At 41.5% G+C, this 24,690-nt stretch overlaps 1 protein-coding gene across 22 annotated transcripts in view; it reads left to right on the top strand.

Moving 5' to 3' along the window:
- The window catches only part of DLGAP1 (DLG associated protein 1), a 908,014-nt gene that overhangs the window by 622,493 nt on the left and 260,831 nt on the right, over positions 1-24,690 (top strand). For 12 of the 22 annotated variants that reach the window (XM_058692596.1, XM_058692593.1, XM_058692595.1 and 9 more), the window contains one exon: positions 18,245-18,459. In XM_058692596.1, coding sequence (XP_058548579.1) covers positions 18,245-18,459 — 215 coding nt within the window. Of the gene's footprint in view, positions 1-8,989; positions 9,104-18,244; positions 18,460-24,690 lie in introns of all 22 variants that reach the window. The other 10 variants (XM_058692592.1, XM_058692594.1, XM_058692590.1 and 7 more) reach the window with 1 other exon arrangement.

The raw sequence follows: 24,690 nt of genomic DNA, 5'->3' as shown, positions 1-24,690 counted from the left end.
AAATGGGATATCATAAATGGAGCTTAATTTAATGCTTTTCTATTAATTCAAAATTTTTACTCTGCACAAACAATTGAAAACTTGAGTGGGAGGCTAAGTGCCCACTCATCCAGCTGTAGTGAGGAGTGTATGAATTGTGTATGAATTGAGCAATCCATATGCATTGTTACTAGGGGAAGCATGAATAGTTGAAGAAACTGAATCAGGTCAGTTTGACTTATAACCAGAAAGGTAAAGGAAGAAAAAAAAAAAAGAGGGACCCCAAACAACCTTTCTCAAAGTAAATTTATCTGTGGTATTAATGTCTATAGGTAATTCACAACTCCTGTTACAGGAAAAACGGCATCCTTGAATTTGAAATATGCGTATGTGTTCATGTGCGTGTGAGAGAGGAAATACTGAAGACGGAGTTCCCGTCAATATTTGGCAATAGAGAGAATAAGGGGGTGTGCGTGCCATTTCGCAAAGATTCTGTTGCATCCAAAGATGATCATTTACTACCTTGACTAAGACATTCTTACCTCATTACAGTTTTTTCTGTGAAAGGTTGGCATGATCTGGGTTTATGATATGAAATGCAAGCCATGTGACACATACCTATCTTTATAGATCGATGCCACCTTCATTGCTCTATTACGGTCTTTCATTTGCACAGATTCCCGGAGTAAAACAAATAATGACATAGGCTTGACACAAAGAGGGAGCTCCCAGAGACTGTGTTTTGTTATGATTCTTCCCTTCTACACATAAAGGCCACCCTCCATTTGTCCTCTGCATATCCAGATAGGGAAATCAAGATAGTGTTACCAATCGTGAAAAGCCCTCATACAGATTAACCATCTTTCATTTTGTTGAGTCCAACGGATGGATAAATAATTGCAATATAATGGAGCTGAAACACAGGTCCGAGAGAGAAGAGAGCTGAATTCTAGCTCAATTCTGCCACTTAGTAGCCATATAAACTGTAGTTTACATTCTAGGTGTCAGTTTCTTTGTGTGTTAATGATGATATTTATCAAAACATGATTTGAATAGGTGCCCGTCTAAAGAAAAGGAATAGAATTGGAAAAACTGAGTGTTACACTCAGGTTTCCTTATTGGCAGACATCCTGTCATCTTTACGATGCTGATATGGACAACAACTCTCTAAGAGAACGATATAGGATAGAGCATGTCCTGAAACGCTTCTATCTTGAAACCTTCTTCCGTGACGCACATCTGTGGATGAGTGATCCATGGAGTGTGTTTTCGAATATACTGGGTAAGATGGCAATTTTAGGATTCTGCTTCTCTGGTCCTGCCACGATCTGGTGATGGGGCTGTGTGGGCCTAGTGGCATTCCACTGACCCTGCTGTGGAATGTGGTTGTGGTTCCCTGGAGACCTTCACAGAAAAAATCCAACTTCAGCTCCCTGGAGGCCACCAAGGCCTCTCCTCTGGAGGCTGGTCATATGTCCACCCCCTGCCAAATCCACCACAGATACTATACCCACCCCCATCAGCTTCTTCATGGACAGGACCCCTCCTGACATGTTACGTTGAGGTCCCTCTTACTTGCCCACGTTGGATGCCATGTTTCTTCCCCACCATTGGTGGAATAAAATCCAAGACTAAAGACCCCCACACTTACCTCTTAACCAATGAATAAATCAGGTATAACTCAGGTAATATAACAAAAGATTTCAGAGCACTTTTATTTTATCTTGTTTTCCTATATCTTATTTGGATTATTTCTTATATCTTATCTCCTATATCCGCTTGGAACTGGGTACGGAGACAGGAATAAGACATAGTTTCTGCCAGATGAATATCATCCCTCCTCTCGAGTTGCTTGCAGATTGGTGGGTGAGACAGCTTTGTCAATAAATGGTCCTAAAATATTGTGATAGTTCTACATTAGTAGTGTGTGCAGGTTGTTACAGTAAATTTTTTTTTTTTAGGTTAGCTATATCACTGTTTGACTAAGACAGGTCCTGGTGGAATTCCTGGCCTTTTGGAATGTAGAGGGTTTAAATAAAAGATCTGAAGCTGTGATTTATTTCATGCAGAGTGACGTTTCAGGTGGCTAGATTTTCCTGGTCGCTTGCCAGCAAGAATCAAACGTTTTGTAAACGGCTTCCCTGCTCTTAAAAGCCTGTCAATTAAATTCATGTGTCCAGGGCTCTGCTGGGCACTGGATGCAAAGCTGGCAGAGCGGAGTTTCACTCTCCTTGGATGGCCTTTGTGGACCTTCTGAACAGCTCATCAGGGAGCTGGTGTTTACACTTAGGTCTTTGACCCAAACTGACTCCTTAGAAGAATGCATGGAGCACACACAGCTCATAACTGAAGAGAATCTATATAACAATGAGCACTGCGGTGACCCTTTTTGCCTCTGGGGTCCTGCGCCCACCACCCCAGAGGCTGCCACTTGAGGCCCCAACTGTGACAGTTAGTTCTGTGTGGCCACCTGGCCAGGCCAGAGTGCTCAACTATTTCATCAAACACTAACCTAGATGTCACTATGAAGGAATTTTGCAGATACGGCTAACATGTACCATCAGTTGGCTCTAAGGAAAGATTACCCCTGATGATGTGGGTGGGCTCCCTCCAATCAGTTAGTTCAAAGGCCTAAGAACAAAGCTGAGGCTTCCCTGAGCACAAGAAATTCTGCCTCAAGGCTCAGCTCCTGCCTGACTTTGCAGCCCCCCGGCCTGCCCTAAGGATTTCACACCTGTTGCCCCCTACAACCACGTGAGCGAATTCCTCAAAACAAACCTCTGTTTTTTTCTGTTCTGCTCTGAGAACCTTGTGGTTGACCCACCGTCCCTTACATGCCAGCCTCTGGGCCGACCCTGGAGATATTCCCAAGTGCACTCTCTCCCCCATCTGAAGCCCCTTCCCACCCCTAGGCTGAAAAGGCCTTGAAACTATTACATATTCTAGTACAATTCATCTCTGTTATGAATTAAATAGGCTGTTAAAAGCTGTTGTGTTCATTGGACTGAAATCACATGTCTGGGAAGTAGCAGTCAAATTTGAATCCAGGGTTACCTGATCCCAAACTCTATCCTATATTCATTGCACCCTGTTCCTCCCCTGTAAGAGAATAACGACCTGGGTAAGAATTACCTGGTAGGAAAATATTTCATTTTTTCCTGTGCCACTTTTGTATGTGGAAGGATTTAAACATTACCTAGATGAGAGGTGTGTCATGCTGACATCAAATATCTTAGAAATTAGATTAAAAAGACAGGATTGTTCTAAGGTGAATGGAAGCCTTTTTAAAATTTATTTATTTATTTATTTAAGCTTTTAAAAATGTTTTGAACCCCACCGCTCCTGGCCCTCGGAGGCTGATACATCAACAACATGCAAAGCATTTCAACCATCAGGCTGCCTTGATCTGGCTTTGCAGAGGTGGTCCTGACCTATCTGATGGACTCTTTTTTTTTTTTTAATTTTTTTTTTTAACATTTATTTATTTGTGAGACAGAGAGAGACAGAGCATGAACGGGGGAGGGGCAGAGAGAGAGGGAGGCACAGAATCGGAAGCAGGCTCCAGGCTCTGGGCCGTCAGCCCAGAGCCCGACGCGGGGCTCGAACTCACGGACCGCGAGATCGTGACCTGAGCCGAAGTCGGACGCTCAACCGACTGAGCCACCCAGGCGCCCCATCTGATGGACTCTTTCCATCTACTTAGGCATCCCTGACCCTCGCCAGTGCACTCTCCGACTCTCGGCTACACAGGGACCCAGTCAAAAAAAGGACGTTCCTATCATTCTCATTCTGAAGTTAGAGAGCTTTTAAGAAAGATTCTTCTCCAAATTTTCAGTCAGTGAAAGTAAAGATAACTAAGAGTCAGAGAGCTCAACTCTAGAAGTATTACTTTAGGGTCTCAAAGCTATCCATTCAACAAACGCATATTAAACATTTACTTCATAGGAGGCACTTTGGGAGAAACAAAGATGAATCGCGTTGCCCTGTGATTAATAATGAACGTGGCAGTTGTTCTGTGCCGGACGTTCTAAAAACAGTGCTTTTCACGCCAATGAAAGCAACCAATTAGTGGCTAGTGAAATCAATTCAGTGGGTCACAAACAACATTATTTTTAATTAAATAGAATACAATAGAAGAGAATAGGAAAGAAGATAGAGTACATGGCACACAGAGAGGTTAAGTCTTTCTTTCTTTTAGTTGTATATGTGCCTATACTGGTTTCTAAAGGCAGATGTATTTCTTACCATGAAAGGTAGTCAAAAACCATTTAAAAGCTACTGAGAGAGAGAGAGAAGAAAACATAAGCTTTGCTCTCAAGAAGCTTGCATCTTTCGGGGAAGACAAAGGTAATTAATGAACAGCAGAACCCTTCGTCTAAAGCAGACTATGACTAAGGGGTACAGTGAATGTTGCTGATTTAGTGTTCCTATGAGATTTAGACCAGGCAAAACTCACCGTGACAGCTCATTACTTCTTCCTCCTTGAAAAATTCCTCACTTGGCTTCCAGGACAACATACCTCGCTGATCTTTGTCATACTCCCTTGCCTATTCCTCCTTAGCTCCCCATCTCCTGTGGTTGGGTCCATGCCAGATGGGCACAGCTCTTGGACCACTTTTCTCTACTACCAACACTAATTTCTTAGGTCACTCAGTCATTATCTGAGCTTTCAATACCATGTGAGTGCCCACGTTTGTTTTTGCAGCCCAGATGGCCTGAACTCCCAGACTTGCATATCCAGGGCCCTATTCAACCTCTCTACTTGGAGGTCTCATGGGCATCTCACACAGAATATGTCCCACAGTAAGCTCCTAATCTTTGTCACCCAAGTCCGCACCTCCCTTGGATTTTTCTCATCACAGCTAATGGGATTCAATTTTTCCAGCTGATTAGGCCAAAAATCCTGGCATTGTTTTGACTCTCCTGTTTCTCTCAATTTCCACGTCCAAATCATCATTGAGAAGCCTCTGGGCTCTATCTTCTCCTCACCTCCTCGGCTACCACTGTTTCTCACCTTCAACTCTCATCTGGTTTAGTGCATGAGCCTCCAGATTCTTCCCTGGAGTCTACCTTATCCCCTCTAGCAACCTCAACTCAGCAAGTCGAATGATCCCTTTATTTATTTTTTTTTTTTTAAGTAGGTTCCACACCCAGTGTGGAGCTTGAACTCATGATCCAGAGATCAAGAGTCCCATGCTGTACCAACTGAGTCAGCCGGGTGCCCCACCAAGTGATCCTTTTAAACCAGGACTTCTGGTATCTCTCATCAGAACCTCCAATCTCTTACCATCTCAAGGAGTAAATGCCACAGTGCTTACCATGGCCTGTGAAGCCCAGTGATTTGGACCCCATGCCCACCCATCACCCCTCTTGTTCTCACCTGCTATCTCCTCTCACTCCACTTCCCCACCAGCCTCCTCAAGGCAGCATGGCAGGCAGACCTCCCCAGCGGGACCTTCTCACTCTTCTTTCTGCTCCAAGTACTCACCCTACAGATCTGCAAGCTGACTTCCTCCCCATTCAAGCCTTACTCAAGGTCACCTTCTCAGGGAGGCCTCCAGGGGCCATGCTCTGCAGCATGGCAAATGGCACGACTATCCCTCCTCCACATGCACACTCTGCTCCCCTCTCCTGCTTTCCTTTCCTCTATGCCAAAGCTCACTATCTAATGTACATTTTATTCACTGTATTCATGCCTGTCTTCCTCCCTCCCCATTCTACATTGCTGTACCCCCAGTACCTAAAGCAGTGCCTACGTCACAGTAATAGGCTCAATAAATGTGCACTGGATAAATGAACAATGGCTTTAAAGTATTTGAAAAAGTCACAAAAGAAATGACACCTTTAACTCCAGCTTAACCACCAAGTCGAAGAAGGTAATACCAAAATAAAGTTTGGTCTAAGAAACCTCACCTCAAACTCTACAATGAATACTCCCGTTCGGACATTTCCTTTCGATGGAGCCTGAGCTAGTTTAGAAGTACTGGTTCAGATAGCTACTGAATGTGTGATACTCATCTATGTGCATGTTCGTATGGCAAGTTCTGTTAGTTCTGTATCATGTTGCCTAGAGGAAGTGGGTTGAAGTATAGCCTTAAAAGTACAAATCTCCAAAAGGCAATTTCCCCATATGAGATTATTAAATGGAATGTTGTATTACACATGTGCCTAAAGACACCCCAAATATTATTCCAGTCTTTCTAGATGTCAACAACTACATTCACATAATTTGAAAGGGGATATTTCATTGAATTAGAATGAATGGTGTTCATGAAGGAAAGATTCTATTTTGGTCCATTTGAATACAGTATACTTTTTTTTTAAGTTTATTTATTTATTTTGAGAGAGAGAGAGAGAGAGAGCATGAACAGGGGAAGGGCAGAGAGACAGGAAGAGGAGAATCCCAAGCAGGCTCCACGCTATCAGCGCAGAGCCAGAGGCAGGGCTTGAACCCATGAAGGGTGAGATCATGACCTGAGCCGAGATCAAGAGTCAGACGCTTAACCCACTGAACCACCCAGGTGCCCCTGAATACGGTATACTTTTAGGTGTCATGAATGTAACTTGGAATACAAAGACCAAACAGCACCGAGGTGCACTAGTAATCAGATGATAGTGATTTTTTAAAAGGAGGATATTTTGAACTTTTTCTCTTCTCAAATCTATTGGTTTTTTTTCTACTATACACCAAACAGCTAAGTTAATGGTTCACAAGGGTAATAATCTATGAGCTCATTTGAGAAAACTTAGTATCCCAGACTTAATGGTAAACTAAAGGAAAATATTTGCTGAAATCTACTGCAAAAATTTGTAATTTTGAATTAAGTATTAATACTGGAGATGATTGACTTGATATTCTGTGGACTGCAAACTAGCTGTTCCAAGATTATCAGGCTTGAAGTTCTAAGGAAAAAGATCCATAGTCAAAAACATTGACAAGCAGTGGGGGCTCAGAACTGCTGAGACACATAGAAGATTTAACCCAACACTGAAGTTCAGTTCTGATGAACTACATTTGGGCTACTATCTACCTCAAGAGGAAGATCACCAACCTTCTACCCACATCTCTGCTTTTGAGCACCAGGCACAGAATTCTAATTTGCCTCAGGGAATTCAAGTTTTGGAATTATAGCTACAACCATAGGGGATGTAGTGGACAGACGTCATCACGTATGACTACACCACTAATGGGAAAATATGATGGCTCATCTAGCCATTGCAAACCATCAGATATGCCTCCAATATGCCTGAAAGACATGTGAGAAATGAGCAGTTGCATTAAAAGATAAGAAAGGGCTCCAAACTAGCTCATCTCCTATAAGTCAACGGAAATAAATGTGAGATACTTACTATAGACGTAAACCTCTGTTGTTTTTAATCTTGCTCTCTTTTAGGATGCTTGTTTTCTTGCTTTTATTTCACGAAAACTAGTAGCCAACTATAACTGCTGGATGACAGGTGTTCTGTGGACATGATTTTTTCAAGTCTTTTGGTTCTTTCAAGCATCTACCCCTCTCTACTTGTTAGGGTTTTCAAAATGTTACAGCGTTATAGCCCCCAGTAACTTAATGCTTGAGTTTTATGTTGAACGGAAAATTGCTGTTTTGAAACTTATGGACAGCAAAATGATATGATGAAAAGAACATAGAAATTTGAAACAAACCTGCCCTCCCATTCTAGTGTGACTTACCAGCTGTAAAACTTAGTGTAAGTTATTTAATAGCACCGAGTCTCAATTTTCTCATCTTTGCAGTGGGATTAATAACAACAGAGGGTTTTGCATTGCATGAGGTAATATTTGCGTGTTGGGATTATACAATGGCCACTAGCAGGCCCTGAGGCTAGCTACTTCACTGTGGATGTACTGAATGAGAGAGGAAATATCTTTGACCCAGCATTCCAAGCAATGGTCGAGACGCTTGCTCACCGAATAGGCTTAGATCACGCTCTCAGCCTCAAGCCAAGCAGGGAACGTGATATGCTAATTGGCTTAGCCAATCCTCAAGTGCAGTTCCTTCTGGGGAGGAAGTGTTCTCCAGAGCAGAATCACGGGGTTGTAACTACAAGAACCAGAAGTAGAACCAGGGAAGCAAAACCCACAGATGTCCACCACCATCAAAAATACAGGGGGGACGAGGAAGAAAATTAATTTTCCTCCCCTGTCCTGAAATTACATCAGAATGTGGTATTTTAGCTACTACTTCTTGATGTGGAATCGTAGATAGCAGCCCCTCTGATGTCAGCTATCACCTCAGTAACGTTTTCCACCGGTCGCCAGGATCCCTCCTCTCCTTTGAGGGGTCACAGACCTCACCCCTCACATTTCTCCCACAATGCCTTTTCTCAATGGCATCCATGCACTTCACACACATGTACATTCAACTCCTAAGGAACAGTTTCACCACCGGGGGAAGAAGATTTTTAAGAACAAAGCACAAACCCAGTAGGTAATTCAAACGTACTGAAATACTCTACTCAGCTTGACTTGCTCTAAAGCTGTTTTTCCCTTTCCTTCACTTATCCCCCAGATTTGCCCAATCCATTTAAAATTTGTAAATCCCGTTGAGACCAGAGACTGTTTTATAAAATGCTTTTGGTGTATTTACCCGGCACCTACTATTGTGCTAAGTACCCTGTAGATTCCTGTAAACGTTGGTGGGTGAGGATAATTCCATAGGGGCACAGTGAGCGAATCACCATGGCCTAGTACTGTTTACAAAGTTCTATTTGAGGGTGTTTAATAATTTTTATTTGGAGGGTGATGTAGCAAAGGGTCTAATAAGCCTTATTTAAAAAGAGGTAGGTATTTACTCTTGTCCTTAAAAGGTAATTTTTAAGCAATCTGAAGCAAATGAAGGTTTACACCTGCTTTGGGTTTCATGGGGAGTTAGAAAGGGCGGTTGCCAGAGAAATCTGATTGGAAAACACCAGTCAGGCCTTGGGATCTGCACATCGCATAATTGTAATTTTCCTATTCTTGCTCTTTTTTTCTGCTTTTTGCTATGAGAAGAGCAAGCTTAAAAGGCTACAGGGACATTTATGCCAAGTCGCATTTGTCAAGTTGAAAGCTGTGTGGAGCAGAAAAGCAGTTCTCCCAGCTGTAAAGAAGATGCAAAGGACCCGAGTGAGTAGGGAATCTGAGAGCTCACTAAAAGTGCTTAGAAGGCCGATACATTCACGCCATTTCTGTAACAAGTTGTAGGCAGGCACTTGAAATCCAGGGTGAAGCCTCCTTATCACTGGGGTGCATCCAGGCCCCCAAAGCCATCCTTGAAAGGTGTCGTTGTCCTTCAAGTTTTCTACTCCCCGCAAAGCTGTCCATTTGTGTTTAAGCGCTGATAACAGCAGTTGGTAAGGGCACCATGAAACAGCGAGACAGCAAATGCTGTTTTACTTCCTACTTAGGTGTCTATTACTTTAAGCCCTCCTCATTGGTGCTAGCAAGTTAATGACAAGATAATATTTATGCTTATTTCAATGGTTACATTTTATGTTTATTTTAAAAATACAGTTGAGTGGGAGCATAAGCTCCATTTTTTTTTTCGTTTATTTGTTCAGTGACTCAATCAGCATACATTCATCAGAGGCAGGGTGATATTAAAGCTGTGACGTCAGACAAATCCAGACTCCTACTCGTTATTATGACCTTGAGCGAGTCATTTCCGCTTTTGGAATCTAAGTTTTGTGGCAGTAAAATGGACATAGTAATGCCTGTTTCACAGGACTGCTGGAAGCACTTAAGTAAGGTATCTCTTCCAGCCCTCTGCGATTATTCCACAAATGTCAGATTACTCCATATATATCAAATCCCTAGCTCTCCTTTCATAAATACAGTTTTTCCTCCCCATATTTATCCTTCTTCATGAGCTCAGGTAAGACCAAGTAGGTTGACCCCCTCAGCCATAGCCCGGCACCCTCATTTACCTGGTTCCTCTAATAGAAATACTCAGTTGCTGAAGGGATCGACAGATGCAGGGGTAGCCTTGTGAATATCAACCGATTATCAATCTCCACCATTTTAACCACTGCTCCAACTTGCCATATTGTCCTTATTTCTATCCCACCAATAAAATGCCTAACTTATTTCTCCTAGCTTCCTTGGTTCCTGACGAAATAGAACTTTGATTTCAGTCCCACCTCAGCCTTAGATTCTTGGGTTTTCCTCCCAAATGTCTGCCATCCCGACCTGCTCACAGAATTGCACTGGCCTACCCTGGTATATTTCAGGACATATGTTCCATTCCAGCTGTCCCAGCTTTCTAAGGGTCTGCATTCCTTTTGTGGCTCTCAGATTTCCCAAAATCTCACACATTTTCATTCCTCCAAACCTCACCATCCAACCTTCCATCTTGAGATAATCCGCTCTCCAGGAGTCACCCACACATGGCTTCATCTTCCAGCCACCATCTCTCAGACCATCACTGGCACAAAATGTCTGACTCTATCTACATGTAGTTACACTGTACTGACTGCAGCCCAGCAAAAGTGGGGGACTGAAACCACAGGTCCTTTGGAAGAGCCTTTTAAAAGTAAGCCTTCTCTTGTCTGAAATAGTATTTCTCATAAATTATACTTAAAGGCTGGTAGTCTGTCATTTGTTTTATTAACTTTTTTTCCTCTGGACAGAACTTAAAACTATATGGAGGGTTTTTTTTCTTATCTGAAATATGTATTCTTTAGATTGCCATAAAATAACAATTGTTATTCAAAAGACAGCCAAGATCTGAATATGGAGAGAAGCGGTGAGGGGGGTGGGGGGGGAGGCGGGGGGGGGGGGGCAGGGGGGGCGGGGGGAGGTGAGGGTGGTAAATCCCTGGACTGTGACAGTAGACCCCATCTTGGGTATAGTATCAACCTATACTAACTACTAACCTCTCTGGACTTCAATTTCTTTTTTTGCCAAGCTAAGATTATAGTACTTCTTATCCTTCAAGGTAGTTGGAAGGATCACGAGACATGTGAGCTTCTGTTTGTTTGCAAAAGCATGGCACAGATGAATGCTAATTATTATCATCAATTTGGTCACTATTAAATATGAACATTAAGTTCTATAACCAGTATCCCAGAATACATCCATGTCTTGTTTTTATTTTTGCACATACTCTTTAAAAGGCATTTGATTCTAAGATAAATTTTTCATGCTTTGGCATCTTTGATACTGGAATGAATCATATCATCTAGAGAGAGTCAGAGTTTAGTTGGTGGCATTTCTTTCTTTCTTAGTGGCACAAAAAAACACCGAGGGTTTTGCAATGATATCTTAGATTCAGGACAATGTGGCATTTGGATATTAGAGGAAAGCTGAAGGAAGTAAGTGTACTTTGTCTTTTCAAAATGGAAACTTCATTAACCAAGTGGGGATACGAGCCCCCAAAATCAGCAAAATGTTTGAGACATTCAGAACGGAAGGTATTATCTTGGATCATATAACTTTTCAAAGTTCCTCATGGGAAAGACTTTTTAACGACCCCTAGTTCATCACAGCTTTTCCTCACAGATCTCCCAGAACAAGTGTGATTCTCTTTTAACTGAGTTTGGGGAAACCTAAAGGAGAGGGGAAATGGCAGCACCAGAAGACAGTCTACTTTTAAAGATCCTAAAAGAGAGATAAATACATTTTTGTGTATGAAATTTTTATATTTTTACATAGGATAATATGTATATTATATTATAAAGTATATAGTATATAGCATGTAGTATATATATATATATATATATATATATATATATAGTATATTCTTATACTAGAACATCTACATTTAAAAAAAATTTTTTTTAATGTTTATTTATTTTTGAGACAGAGAGAGACAGAGCATGAGCAGGGAAGGGGCAGAGAGAGAGGGAGACACAGACTCTGAAGTAAGCTCCAGGCTCTGAGCTATCAGCACAGAGCCTGACATGGGGCTCGAACCCATGGACAGTGAGGTCATGACCTAAGCCAAAGTTGGATGCCCAACTGACTGAGACACCCAGGTGCCCCGTAGAACATCTATCTACTTTAATGAGCCGAAGATCCTCAGCTAAAATGCCGCTGCTTTTTAATCCCCAATATATTTATGTCTGGCCGTACTTTAAAAGTAGCCATAAAGAGACAGCTTTCTAACCTTTTTCTCAGATTTTTATGATGTTTTGAAGTCCACAAACTATATTCACACACATTATTTCTATTCATTACACCTCTATTATCACCCCCATTTTACAGATGGAAAATCTGAATCAAAGAAGTGAAGTGACTTATCCAAGATCACACACAGTGAGTGAAAACAAAGCTTTGTTGGAATTCATTCATTCATTTAGTGTCACATTTACCCAGAAACCTCTGGTCTTTCTGGCAATGTACTAAGCCCTAGAAATAGCGAAGTAAACAGTAATAAGTGTGCCCCCCCTTTTCCCTTTCAACCCCCCCCCCCCACCACCTCTGTGACTCAGCACTGCACAGAGCAGAACCTTCATGCAGCCCAGAGGCTCCCTCACCCCCACCTCTTGGCCTTGACAGCCCTCATACATCTGGAAGGCACATGTTTGGGGTCAAAGTTTTAAAACAAAACAAAACTTTGAATACAAAAATAGGTCCTAGGGAGGTGTTTCTTTCGTTTGTTTGGTTGGCCTTTTTTTTTTCCTCTCTAAAATTTCTGCTTTTTAAGCCAAAAAGAGGCATTTAGGATTCAATCACTGGGAAGCCAGGTAAACTTCCGGTGGCCTAAAGGCTGCAGGCTTCCCTCTCAATCCTGCAGAATAGAGATGAGACCCCAGGACAGAGAGCTGGGAGTACTTCCTGATGGGAACTCTCACTTAAAATTGATGGGAGTAGACAGTATATTAGGACTTTATGTTTTTGCTTAATATATTTCAATTATTCCTGCTCCTCCCTTGAGAAAGAAAATTGGAAGCAGGCATCAGAGTCTTCTTGGAAAGCCAATGTCATCCCTTGGAGGGGTGGGGAGGGAGTGTGTGTGTGCTAACAATAGTCCAGAGCTCCCCAAAAATACCTTTGCTGAACACTCCCTATGCTCTTGGGCACATTACTTCATTTAATCCAGGCATAACTCTATGGGTAGGAAACAGACAAGAAAATTGAGGCCTGTACCTAGTTACTGACACAGCAGGAACTCAAACTTGGGTAGTCTACATGTAGAGCTCACACCTCTGACCCTCCAGCAATACTGCTTACCTCATTTCAGTTGCCTTACCTAGTAGTTGGAGAGCTGACACAAAAACACATAAAACAAATAGTGTATGTAAGTGCCATTGTGTGATTATGCACATTAAGTGTGCAGAAGGAAGATGTGAATCAGGTTTGGGGCCATATAGCCTTCAACACAACCATACAACTCAGCCCTTGTAACTTGACATTAGCCACAGCCAATGTGTAATGAATGGGTATGGTTGTGTGCCAATAAAACTTTATTTGTAAATACACATGGCAAGCTGGATTTAGTCTGTGAGCTATAGTTTGCTGACTCCTTATGTATGCTATATATATGCTATATATATATATATATATATATATATATATATATATATATATGCTATATATATGCTATATAGCATAGATTTCATTAAATCTATGCTATATAGCATATGATATGTGCCATAGATTTCATTAAAAAGATCAATTTAGGGGCGCCTGGGTGGCGCAGTCGGTTAAGCGTCCGACTTCAGCCAGGTCACGATCTCGCGGTCCGTGAGTTCGAGCCCCGCGTCAGGCTCTGGGCTGATGGCTCGGAGCCTGGAGCCTGTTTCCGATTCTGTGTCTCCCTCTCTCTCTGCCCCTCCCCCGTTCATGCTCTGTCTCTCTCTGTCCAAAAATAAATAAAAAACGTTGAAAAAAAAAAAAATTAAAAAAAAAAAAAAGATCAATTTAATCTGGAACAGTTGGAAGGAGTTTTAGAATTTCTGAGTTCAGCCTGGAAGGAAGATTTGAGACAGTCTTACAAGACTCTACATGATCTGGCCCCACACCCCTAGCCTTTCCTTGTATCACTTTCCTCTTGCTGGGTACTCTCCAGTCACACTGTCATTTTTGTTCCTAGGCTTTAATTACACACCAATCTTATTCTTACTCTAGGGACTCCATGCTGGCTGAACCTTCTGTCTGGAAGCTCTTCCCAGCTCTCCTCTAAGCTGGCTCCTTTGGTCAGCAGATCTCCTCTGGAATATTACTGCTTTCCTACTGGCTTCTCCAAGGAACGAGTTAAAGTAGTCCCCCTCCAGCCACTTTGTTACATTACCCCATCTTATTTTCCTAATGGCATTTATGATTCCTGAGATTATCTTGCTCATTTATGTGTGTGCTTAACTATTATCTGTTTCTTCCTGCACTGCTTCTAGAATGTATGCTCCGTAGTGTGAGATCAATATTTATTTTGCTCACTGTTGTATATTCCAGGCACACCCAGACCATGGCTGGAAAAGAAACAGGCAAAACATACTTATAGATATAAAGGAAGAAGGGAGAGAGACAAAGAGAGAGGCAGGGAGGAGATTGAGAAAATGCAAGCATGCCCCATTAGAGCATGTTTAATTTTCTCCTGTTCCATAACTGAACAGCTACAATTAGAATGACCCATCATTCAGTGCCCATACACAATAGAAAAATGCACACTAATCCTCGTTTTGTTTTCTCAAAAACAAAGCTCTCTATTGGAGTTTAATGCTTAAGCATAAGCATTAAAAATCAAACAATTTCTTTACTCTAACTCATAACAACTGCAATATGGATTTTATTACTGTTTCCTTAACATCCGTTGGGTCCAACCACCCCCAGGGTTGGTGCAGACAAGCGGGCCATCCGGCTGGCCTGTCGTCCTCAAGTGCCCAGGCTGCCTTTCTGCCTGCTCCGGCTTCCTCTCCTTACCAAGACTTCTATTCCTTTAAACTGCCAAGACCATTAATACTGAAGGCTTTCTCAGACAGTTGTAAATTTGAATTTCCCTACATTTTTTCTTTCTGTGCAACTGAGGCAGAAAGACACATCAACCTTTGACTAGATCACAACGGTGGCTGTGCCAATGACTCTCCTTCCTCTCTTTCCAATCAAAAGGGAGCAACATGGAGACAGACTTATCAGCCCAGACATGGCGCCAGCGAAATCCACAAACTTGTTAGGTTCACCCTTATCTCCTTAGTTACTTCTTCACCATTTACCAAATCCCTTTGTCTTATCGATTCTTCACAGATTTATTATTTCCTTGTCTACAGGGTATAAAAGTTTCCTGCTCCAGTTGCTTCTTTGGATTCTTCATTCTCTTGTGAAGGCTCCCAAGTACATGTAAAAAAATAATAAAATGAGTATGCTTTTCTCTTGTTAAAAAAAGGGGGGGAGTAACATTTCCCACTTGGGCCCCTTACAAAGGGGTATGCCACTGTCTCCTCTTCTGCTTTAGAGGTGGAAAGAGTCAGAATAAAAATTCTGGCTCAATCATAACAACCTCAGTGACATTATTTTCCTTCTCCAAGATCTTGATTTTCTGTTTCTTTACACTTTTCCTACAACTGATTTCTGCATTATTTTATAGGTAATCTTATTGTCGGCTACCCTTAGGTCTATGAATAATGTGTTAATTTTTAAATTCCATTCGATACAACTTCTTAGCTGCTATCATTTGCAAACTGTTTCATTGAGAGGTATTCAGATTAAATACTTTCCAGTTGGTTCCCTTGGCAACAGATGCAACCTGTTTCTCATATAAGTCCAAGTTTCTACCATAAACTAACTTTGGAAAAAACATCTAAACAGCAATTTGCCATGTTTTGTTTCGTAAGTGATATGACCGGATATAAGTTTGTCCTTGGTCTCTGACATATTCCAGAGACCAGTGCTTATTTAGGAGCTATGCATCAGTGCTGAGAAATGGCAAACGCTGTGTGCATCATCTGTGACCCTAAGCTGTACCGATTTAATTTATAAAATGGAATCGCTAAGCCAATAGTGAGGTTCTGAACATGATCATACCTTTACAATGAGTCACCTGCCAATTGAAGGAAAACAAGACTGTTCCAAACGTTTATAATTTCACTGAGAAATCTTCCTTGTTGCTATGGTGATTTTGATGCTATTTAGCTAAAGCAAAAACTCCACATTGTTACTACCATGATTAATAAATGGCAAATGAATCAGATGCAATGGATTACGAAGGTGTCATGGGACTACAGTTATTTGGTTCCGTAGATGCCACACATCATGGCCCAGAAAGACAGACAGCATTAAATAGTGGTCAAGAGCAAGTCCTCACGAGCTGCCAGGTTGGAATTCTGCCCCTTTGTAGCTGAGACTTTGGTCCTGTTACATAACTTCAGTTTCCTCATTTGTAAACTGGGGCTAATAATAATAGTACCCTTCAGCTGTGTGGATCAAATGAGAGAACATTTACAAAGCACTTAGAACAGTGCCTGCACATAGGAAGTGCCACTTAAAAATCTGTTAAAATAAACAAACTGCATAATGAAGCTTAGCCTAACTTCACTGGTAGTTTTCCAAATTAGAACTCACAAACCACTGTTTCAGGTCCATAAGTAGCAGCATCTCTTCAGTCTGATGTTTCTAGACATAAGCTTTCAAATTATGCAAATAAAGTCATAATTTAAGGAGCAGAGTATAGTGCTTTTTTTAATGGAACATGTATTTTCACTTCCTAGAACTTAGACAACATTTAGAAACCTGTGTCTAATATGTGTATGTGTCATCGTGGACAATTTTACGAACCCTTCAGATGTAAAATTGATATATTACTAATCACAAAATTTAGGTTAAGAAAATTCTGATCTTGGGAGTCAAACCAAAATGCTTTAAATGCCAGTGCTGTGTGTTCTTTGGCAAATTCCTTAAGCTCTCTGACTTCCTGTTTCCCATCTGAGAAATACAGAAGAAACCTTGCACAGAGTTGTTATGCTGTTAAAATAAGACCCTCTAAGCAAATTGCATAGCATAGTTAAATGTTAATAATGAAACACTGTATTATTGATGAATAATCCGTAAATAGCATCAAAATCTTAAATGCCTGTTTGCCTTCTCATTGAGACTTGGCCAGTCCTTCCTGGCTACTCCTTCCCCGTCACCATTACTGATAACTCCTACCTGCAGTCTCTCTTTGGTGCATATTCCATTTATGGCACCATACCTTAAACTTGCTGGTGTGTTGATTTGGAACTATTCCCAAATGCGTTTATGCTCTGTCTTCTCATCGCTGTTATAAATACATTAAGGGCAAAAACCAGCCTCCTTCTTCTTTGGTGTCTTTTCGTTAAGCCCTGTGTACCGTTCCACACACTGAAGGCTGATTATTGCTTCTTAATGGATGAGAAGAGTGGTCATTGTGCATTTCTTTTACTAAGTGGAGGAGTAATGAGATCCTAGTTTGAGTCCGTGTGGAAATGGAAAATCTAAGTGGAACTGAAGACAAAGTCATAAAGAAGCCTTCTGTAACATAGTGTAGTGCTCTGCTGAATTCAAAGGCAATGACTGTAGAAAGAAAAAGGAGCAGTGTGCTGAGAACATACTCTTGTGCGGTACCCCCAAATGGGGACTTAGGGTAGGATGCAGCAAAGCAAGAGGAAAAGAACAATTCAGATAAGTAGCTTTACCAGGTAAGTACAGAATCTCTTCAGGGTTGGGGGTGCTCGCGCGTGCGTGCGTGTGTGTGTGTAGTCAGAGGCCAAGGATAATTTAAATTAAGAAAATGTCACTGGCTTTCATGAGGAGATCATTGGAAACCTTTAAAGACTGCTTTCAGTAGATCTATGGAGGCTGAACCCAAATTAAGAGGCATTCTGAAAGAATAGGTTTTTGGAAAGTCAATGCAACTGGTTTAGGAAGCAGAGAGACTGGATACAAGACAGTGGAGACGGACAGTGTGAGGGCGGTGGAGATAAAAGTGAAAGTTTCTTAAATTTTAAGTGACAAATGAAAACAAATAATTGAAAAATCTCAAATAAAACTATTTCCCTTTTCAACAGCGTTCTTATTGGCATTATTTCTTGGAATTCTTATTCTTACTGGCATGAGAGAAATGAGAAGTAAATCGGAGGCCATGGTTTTAGTTTTTCCTAATACACAGGATGTTTTAAAGATTGAGACGTGGAATTGCACGTATTCAAATATTTTCAAACCAACTCTAGTAAGACACCATTCGTGAAAAGTAAATGTCTGAAGTTTTAGATAATTTATCTCTGTCACCCACGTTCGGGGTCCTACCAAAAAATCAATAAAGGAAAGAAAAGTGTAGGATTTTATTAAAAATGAATTCTCTGTTTTATATCTGAATAGGTTCCACAGGATGAATGGACAGGGTACACCCCTAGAGGTAAAGACGACGAAATTCCGTGCCGAAGAATGCGGAGCGGCAGCTACATCAAGGCCATGGGAGATGAAGACAGTGGTGACTCTGACACAAGTCCCAAGCCTTCTCCCAAAGTTGCTGCGCGAAGAGAAAGCTATCTCAAGGCTACTCAGCCATCCCTTACAGAACTCACCACACTCAAGTAAGTGTTTCCAACACTACACTTCTGGTAGTCCAGCTCCTTGTATTGTCACCTAGAATCTGATCGTGGGACCCCCCAGAGTAACTGGGGCAAGAGACACCCTACAGATGGAGCAGTGTGATGCACTGAATGGCCTAGTGATTTTGACATGGGTTCTGACTTGTGTATCCCAGTGCCTTCAAAGACATGGGCACCCATGTATATGCTGCATAGATCATAAACTGAACCACAAGCCCCAAGATGAAGAGTTTGAAACAATCCAGAATGGCTTCTGAAATGAATTAAGATTTCTGGTCAATGGAAAGATCTATGTATCTCAACTCTTGGGTGTTTTCTTAACCACTAAATCTGCAGGACAACTCTTTCTTATGAGACCTTTGAATTTTTCAGATAACTGAGTAATACAATAGAGCAGATGATCTTGGAGAAGCTTATAGAGAGTGGCTATGCTTAAAATTTGGATGATATGTGAAGGTTCTTGATATAGGTTTTTAAATTTGGATGCTAAATGCATATAATTTGTAAGACCTTAAAAATGGATTTGGGGGGACACCTTTCTGGCTCAGTCGGTGAAGCATGTGGCTCTTGATCTTGGGATTACAAGTTCAAGCTCACATTGGGTGTAGAGATTACTTAAAATTAAATGTTAAAAAATGGTTTTTGGTTTTGAAAAACATGATTATAAGTAGTTCTTACCTCTATTTGTGCTACTTGTAAATAGAGAATAGCACTGCAAAAGAAACTACTGAAATTATTTTAAGCAAAGCCTGATTTAATTTTTAATATTATTTATGGAGAGTAAATCGGAGCCTTGGAATGTATCAATGCTTGGATCATCGTTTGAAAAACATTTTGTGGATGATTTGTATTTTTAAGTGCCTTTTTCCCCATGTATTGAGGAAATACATACTACTATTCATGAATTTATATTATGCTACAAAATAAAATATTAAAACACAAAATAAATAAAATAGAAAAAGACCAAAGCCATCAGGCTAAGGAAAACAAACTAGACTATTAAGCTAAAACACTGAAAAAACAGCTGACTATTCTATGATGGAAACTTACTTAAATAGCAAAGTATGTTATAGCTTAAAACAGTGGACAGAGTCCCCTCACAAATTTTTTTCAAGGGGTCATGTGGAACCTCTCCAGATCACCTCAATAAAAAATTAATACCAGTGTGCCTGGGTGGCTCATTGGTTAAGTGGCCAACTCTCGATCTTGGCTCAGGTCATGATCTCACGATTCATGAGTTTGAGCCCCACGTCGGGCTCTCTGCTGACAGTGCGGGGCCTGCTTGGGATTCCGTCTCTCCCTGTCTCCACCCCTGCCCCATTCATATTCTCTCTCTCTCTCTCTCTCTCTCTCTCTGTCTTTATCTATCTCTCTCTCTCAAAATAAATAAACTGAAAAACACTTTTACTTAACACCAATGACATTAGTAAACCAACCCAAGAAAGAAAGCTTTTTTCTTTCCTTCAGCCTCCAGTTGCCCTTCCTCTTTGCCTTTATTATTGCAAGTATCAGTTTCCTCGGGCTGCCATAACAAAGTGGCTTGAAACAACAAAAACTTGTAATGTCACAGTTCTGGATGCCAGAAGTCGGAAATCCAGGTCTCGGTGAGACCTTGCGACGCTCCTTGAGACCATGCTCCTGGAGAAACTTGTTGAGAACAATCCTTCCTTGCCTCCTCTCAGCTTCTGGTTGTGGGCCGCCAATCCTTGGCATTCTTTGGCTTCCAGCTGGAGCACTTGAATCTCCATCTCATGTGCGTCTTCACACAGCCGTCTTCTCATCGCACCACTCACATCGGATTAGAACCCTCGCTAATGACCTCCTCTTCACTTGATTAAATCTGCAAGACCCCTATTTCCAAGTAAGGTCATGTTCACAGGTACTGGGAGTTAGGACTTTTATACACACACACACACACACACACACACACACACACACACAGAGAGAGAGAGAGAGAAAGTAATTCAACCCATAACACTGCCACACAAGGTAAAAGTTGATCATGGAAATGAAAAATAGAAACAGGTTTTTGTTGTACTTTGGCACACCTCGTGGAGGCTCAGAAAATTAAATGTACCCAGTCAGAAAAAAAAAAAAAAAAAAAACACTGGATTTGTAATAAAGGCAGTCTGCCAAGGTGGTTTAAAATGAGGGTGGCCAAGGATAACTTCTGGCAAATATCTTCTATGGACTTTAAAATATCTCTCCACTAGAGCCAAGGTGCTAATTAACATCTTCCAGAAGAAGCAAAAGAGGGAATGCTTTGCGCAAGAAAGTCACTTAGACCTTCAAGAGCTCAGTTGCCTCAAATGTATACCAAGCGGTGGGACTCTGCAACCTACAGAGTCCCTTCCAGAACCTTAGTACCCCCTTAGTTTATCTATCAGGATGCATGTGTCACATTGGCTGAATGACACTTTAGGTCGCAGGTAATGAGATACAGCGATTGCCGCTGTAATAACCAGGTATGAGGAGAACTGAAAGGAGCAGAGCGTAAGAAAGGCTAGGAGAGTGCTCTGAGGAGGCTGAGGACTGGGGGGTAGGTGCAGAAATCACCTCTCACACATGTGCCCTGGTCTACTCTTCTCCCAGCTTCAAGGGCTGTGGGCGATCCACTCTGAAGTCATTGGAATTCTTCCTTGTTCATCTTGCATAATATCATCTTCCTCTCAAGCCCAGGGCCCTATTTTTACAACCCTCGTATACTTCCTTGACTTCTCGGAAGTTTTAAGAGCGGCAGTGTTGAAGAGTTTTAAGAACAAGACAAACATGGAGGGTGGCTAAGCTGTTGGTGGAGGTCAGCTACTTGGGACAGTGAAATCAGTCACCGAGCTGAGTTGGTGACTATTCTCTTCCTCCAAACCTATGGAAATGCAACATGGTAACCAATTTACTATGGGGACCCCTGAAGAATTGAGAAACTTTTTTCTACTCAAGATGAAAACTCAGAAACTCAAGATGGAATTTCACCAAACCATCTCTATTCTTTAGCAAGCAAAACATCTGACCATCATTCAAACGTGCCTTTCTTCCCTTTCCTACTATTCCATTGCCCAGGCTAACTTCTCGTGGTTCCGTTTGTCTCCATTCATTCCTCCCTCACCTGGTTAGGGATTCCATTCCTCATTACAGTCTACGTATTAGGCTTCTGTCATACATAACTCCAGATGATTCCTAGTGAGTGCTAGTTTAATGGTATCGGAGGTACACAAGAAGACAAAGGAAATGCACTATGGAGGCAAAAATTCCAACATGACATGACTTATAATCAATGCCGTCTTCCATTCCTTAATGATGTTTTGACTCAAGACCATTATTTCTCTAGAAGTTCGAAGCATTTGGTCCCTCATGAGAAAAAAAAAGATCCCCATATCCTGGAATTCTAGTTCCCCAAAAAAGAAGACTATATTTTTGTTCTTACTTCTTTGACATTTAAGTCACTTTTTTTCCTCCTTCCTCCTCAGCAATTCACAGCTTTAGGGATGAATCATAGCCATGAACCAAGATAACTAAAATTAGCCAAGTGAGATTGGGGCAACATTTTGTTGGAGGTTTTCAACTCCTATCTTCTGTCAGAAATGTTGGAGAGAAAGCAATTCCCTACTTTCTTACATTGTTTCTCTCTTTTGTATTTTTTAAAGGCATCTTGAGGGTTTATTTACGAGGGTTGTTTTCATCACCCACTCAGTGTTATTGTGTCCTAAGGTCAGTGGAACACTCTAGAGTCATAAGCAGGCTTCAGACAGTGAACTCCGTCTTGGGGCTGCAAAATTCCTGTAGCTACTCACTGAGGATCATTATTTCTTTCACTCTCTTGTCTCCTTCCACAGCCAGTAATAAATCCCTTCACCCCACCGCTAGCTTTCCCTTCTTTTGTTATTACCCAACAATGAACTTGAAATGGATTATTATCCAAGAATATTACTATTTTCAAATAATAATTTCTGGATGCTGAACAGTAAATTCTCAGGCAAGTCGAGGAGAGGTTTGGGGGCCAGAATTCCCTCAAAGCGTGTCACCACAGCTTGGCTCTAATGAATTTAACTCTTTTAGTTGGATTTGTTATAACTTGCTATTTATTTTAGCATTGAGACTACAGCCCTAGTTAAAAAATCATGGCCAAATCCCATCTTGGACTTTCCCCCCCACCCCTGATATTTTATAGAAAGAACTTTCTTAAAAGCTGCTATTTAAAAGATTCTCTATTTAAATTCAACTGTCCATTAATCCTAGGCAAATAACACGTTAAAATTTCTTTGTACTTCTTTATCTCTTCATCCAAGAACTGAGAAAACTTTTCTCCTGGAGGAAATAATCTCTAACATTACACACTTTCAAAGGCCTCTGAAATCGACAAGGAGGGCCCCAGACTTCTGTGCACGTCTGACTTCGTGGGTAAGCAGGTAGAGCTCCTAGCACTTTTGATAAAATGTCTAACAAAAGGCTTCAAGCAGGTTCATGTTCAGTCCTCAATGTCTTGAAGGCAGTAGTTTTGCGTGCTCAGAATGGCTAATCCTCTTAATCTGCATTCTTTTCCTGATCCTGAACTTCTTTTTTGTGTATATTGGTGAAACACTAAATAGCTGTGTGGCTTTGGCAACTGGTTTAATGTCTCCGAGCCTGGCACACATACACCCAAATTAAATGAGAGGCTTGGGCTCTTAGCATGGATGGTACCGCTTAGATAACTCTCATCACCACTCCCCACCCTTCCTGAACCCCCAGGCCCATGGCAGACAGCATTACCCGATCCCAGCATTAATGGATCCCAGAACCCTTCCTGCTGAACACAGATTGGGCTTCAGAACCCTTCTCAACACAGTTCTCTAGCACTCACTTCTCATTGACTAGTGATGCCAAGAAGTGCTGTCTCTCACCCACAGTCTCTGAGAGATCTTTCCCCACTATTGTATATAATTGTAAGGATGAGGCAGGGAAGAACTGGGAGTTCACAGTTTAAAGACAAAAAGATCAGCATTGGTAAACAAAATAATTTGAGAAGAGTTAGATGAGGCGTTCTCCTACAACTGTAATTCTGGAAGTTTAAAATGTATCAGTGTTATATATCAGGAACCCAAAACTAGCTTTTTGCTAGAGTCTCTGTTTTTTATTATCTTTGAATAAACTTCTTGCTCCCGTTTTTCTCTCTGGACACAGTGTTCCTCGAATTCCACAAGCCCCTCCTGCCCACCTGCGGTTCCCCAGGTGCCTTCTCTCCCCAGAAAAGGGGGACCTGGGGCATATGAACATGAGAGCATTTTTTTCCTAAGGATGTGAGCCGTGTTTAAGAACCTAGCCATATATATCATCCCATCTCTGTCCTAAGTGGTATGAAATGTCTGTTTTCCTTTGTTGTCTGTTTTTCCCACATGCTTTGACATTTCTCTCCTGCCTGACCACCAGTATAACTCCACATATAACGACAGACAATCTTTACGATAGAAGAGAGAACAGAACCCAACCGACCCTACAATATTGTGAATATGATTCAGTGATATAAACTCAAGATAGTTTCCCAATCCTTTCCTGACCACGGTACTTTCCTCTATTACATTCCATCCTCCCAACTCCTTTACCCACCCACCTTCCACAATAATAAGACAAGGGAAAAGGTTAAAGCTAAAACTCATTCACCTGCCCCTAGAGAAATTATCCGAATACCCTTCAACCCCTTGCTAGAAATAAGGCTCATAGAAAAACAAAACAAACAGTAACTGGTACAAGAAATTGCCCATTATAGTCAGCCCAGATCACCAGGCCAAGGTTAAGAAAAATCAGTCCCTCTTTGAGGTATGAATGCTTTCCTCCAAATGAGATGGGTGTGTGTTGAGCTCTGTATCTGTACCATATCCTGGTCTCTTGGGATATAATTGCTCTTTAGAAAAGCCTGTTTTGGGGCGCCTGGGTGGCTCAGTCGGTTAAGCAACTGTCTTCGGCTCAGGTCATGATCTCACGGTTCGTGGGTTCGAGCCCCGCATCAGGCTCTGTGCTGACAGCTCGGAGTCTGGAGCCTGCTTCGGATTCTGTCTCCCTCTCTCTCTACCCCTCCCCCACTTGTGCCCTGTCTCTCTCTCTCTCTCTCTATCTCTCTCTCTCTCTCTCTCTCTCTCTCAAAAATAAATAAAATGTAAAAATTAAAAATTAAAAAAAAAAAGAAAAGCCTGTTTTGGAAGGACACTTGCATAGATTAGACTGTCCCTACAATGACCATGA

This window comes from Neofelis nebulosa, chromosome 11 (assembly GCF_028018385.1).
Source record: "Neofelis nebulosa isolate mNeoNeb1 chromosome 11, mNeoNeb1.pri, whole genome shotgun sequence".
Lineage (NCBI taxonomy): Eukaryota > Metazoa > Chordata > Mammalia > Carnivora > Felidae > Neofelis > Neofelis nebulosa.
This window is presented reverse-complemented; position numbering and strand designations above follow the sequence as displayed.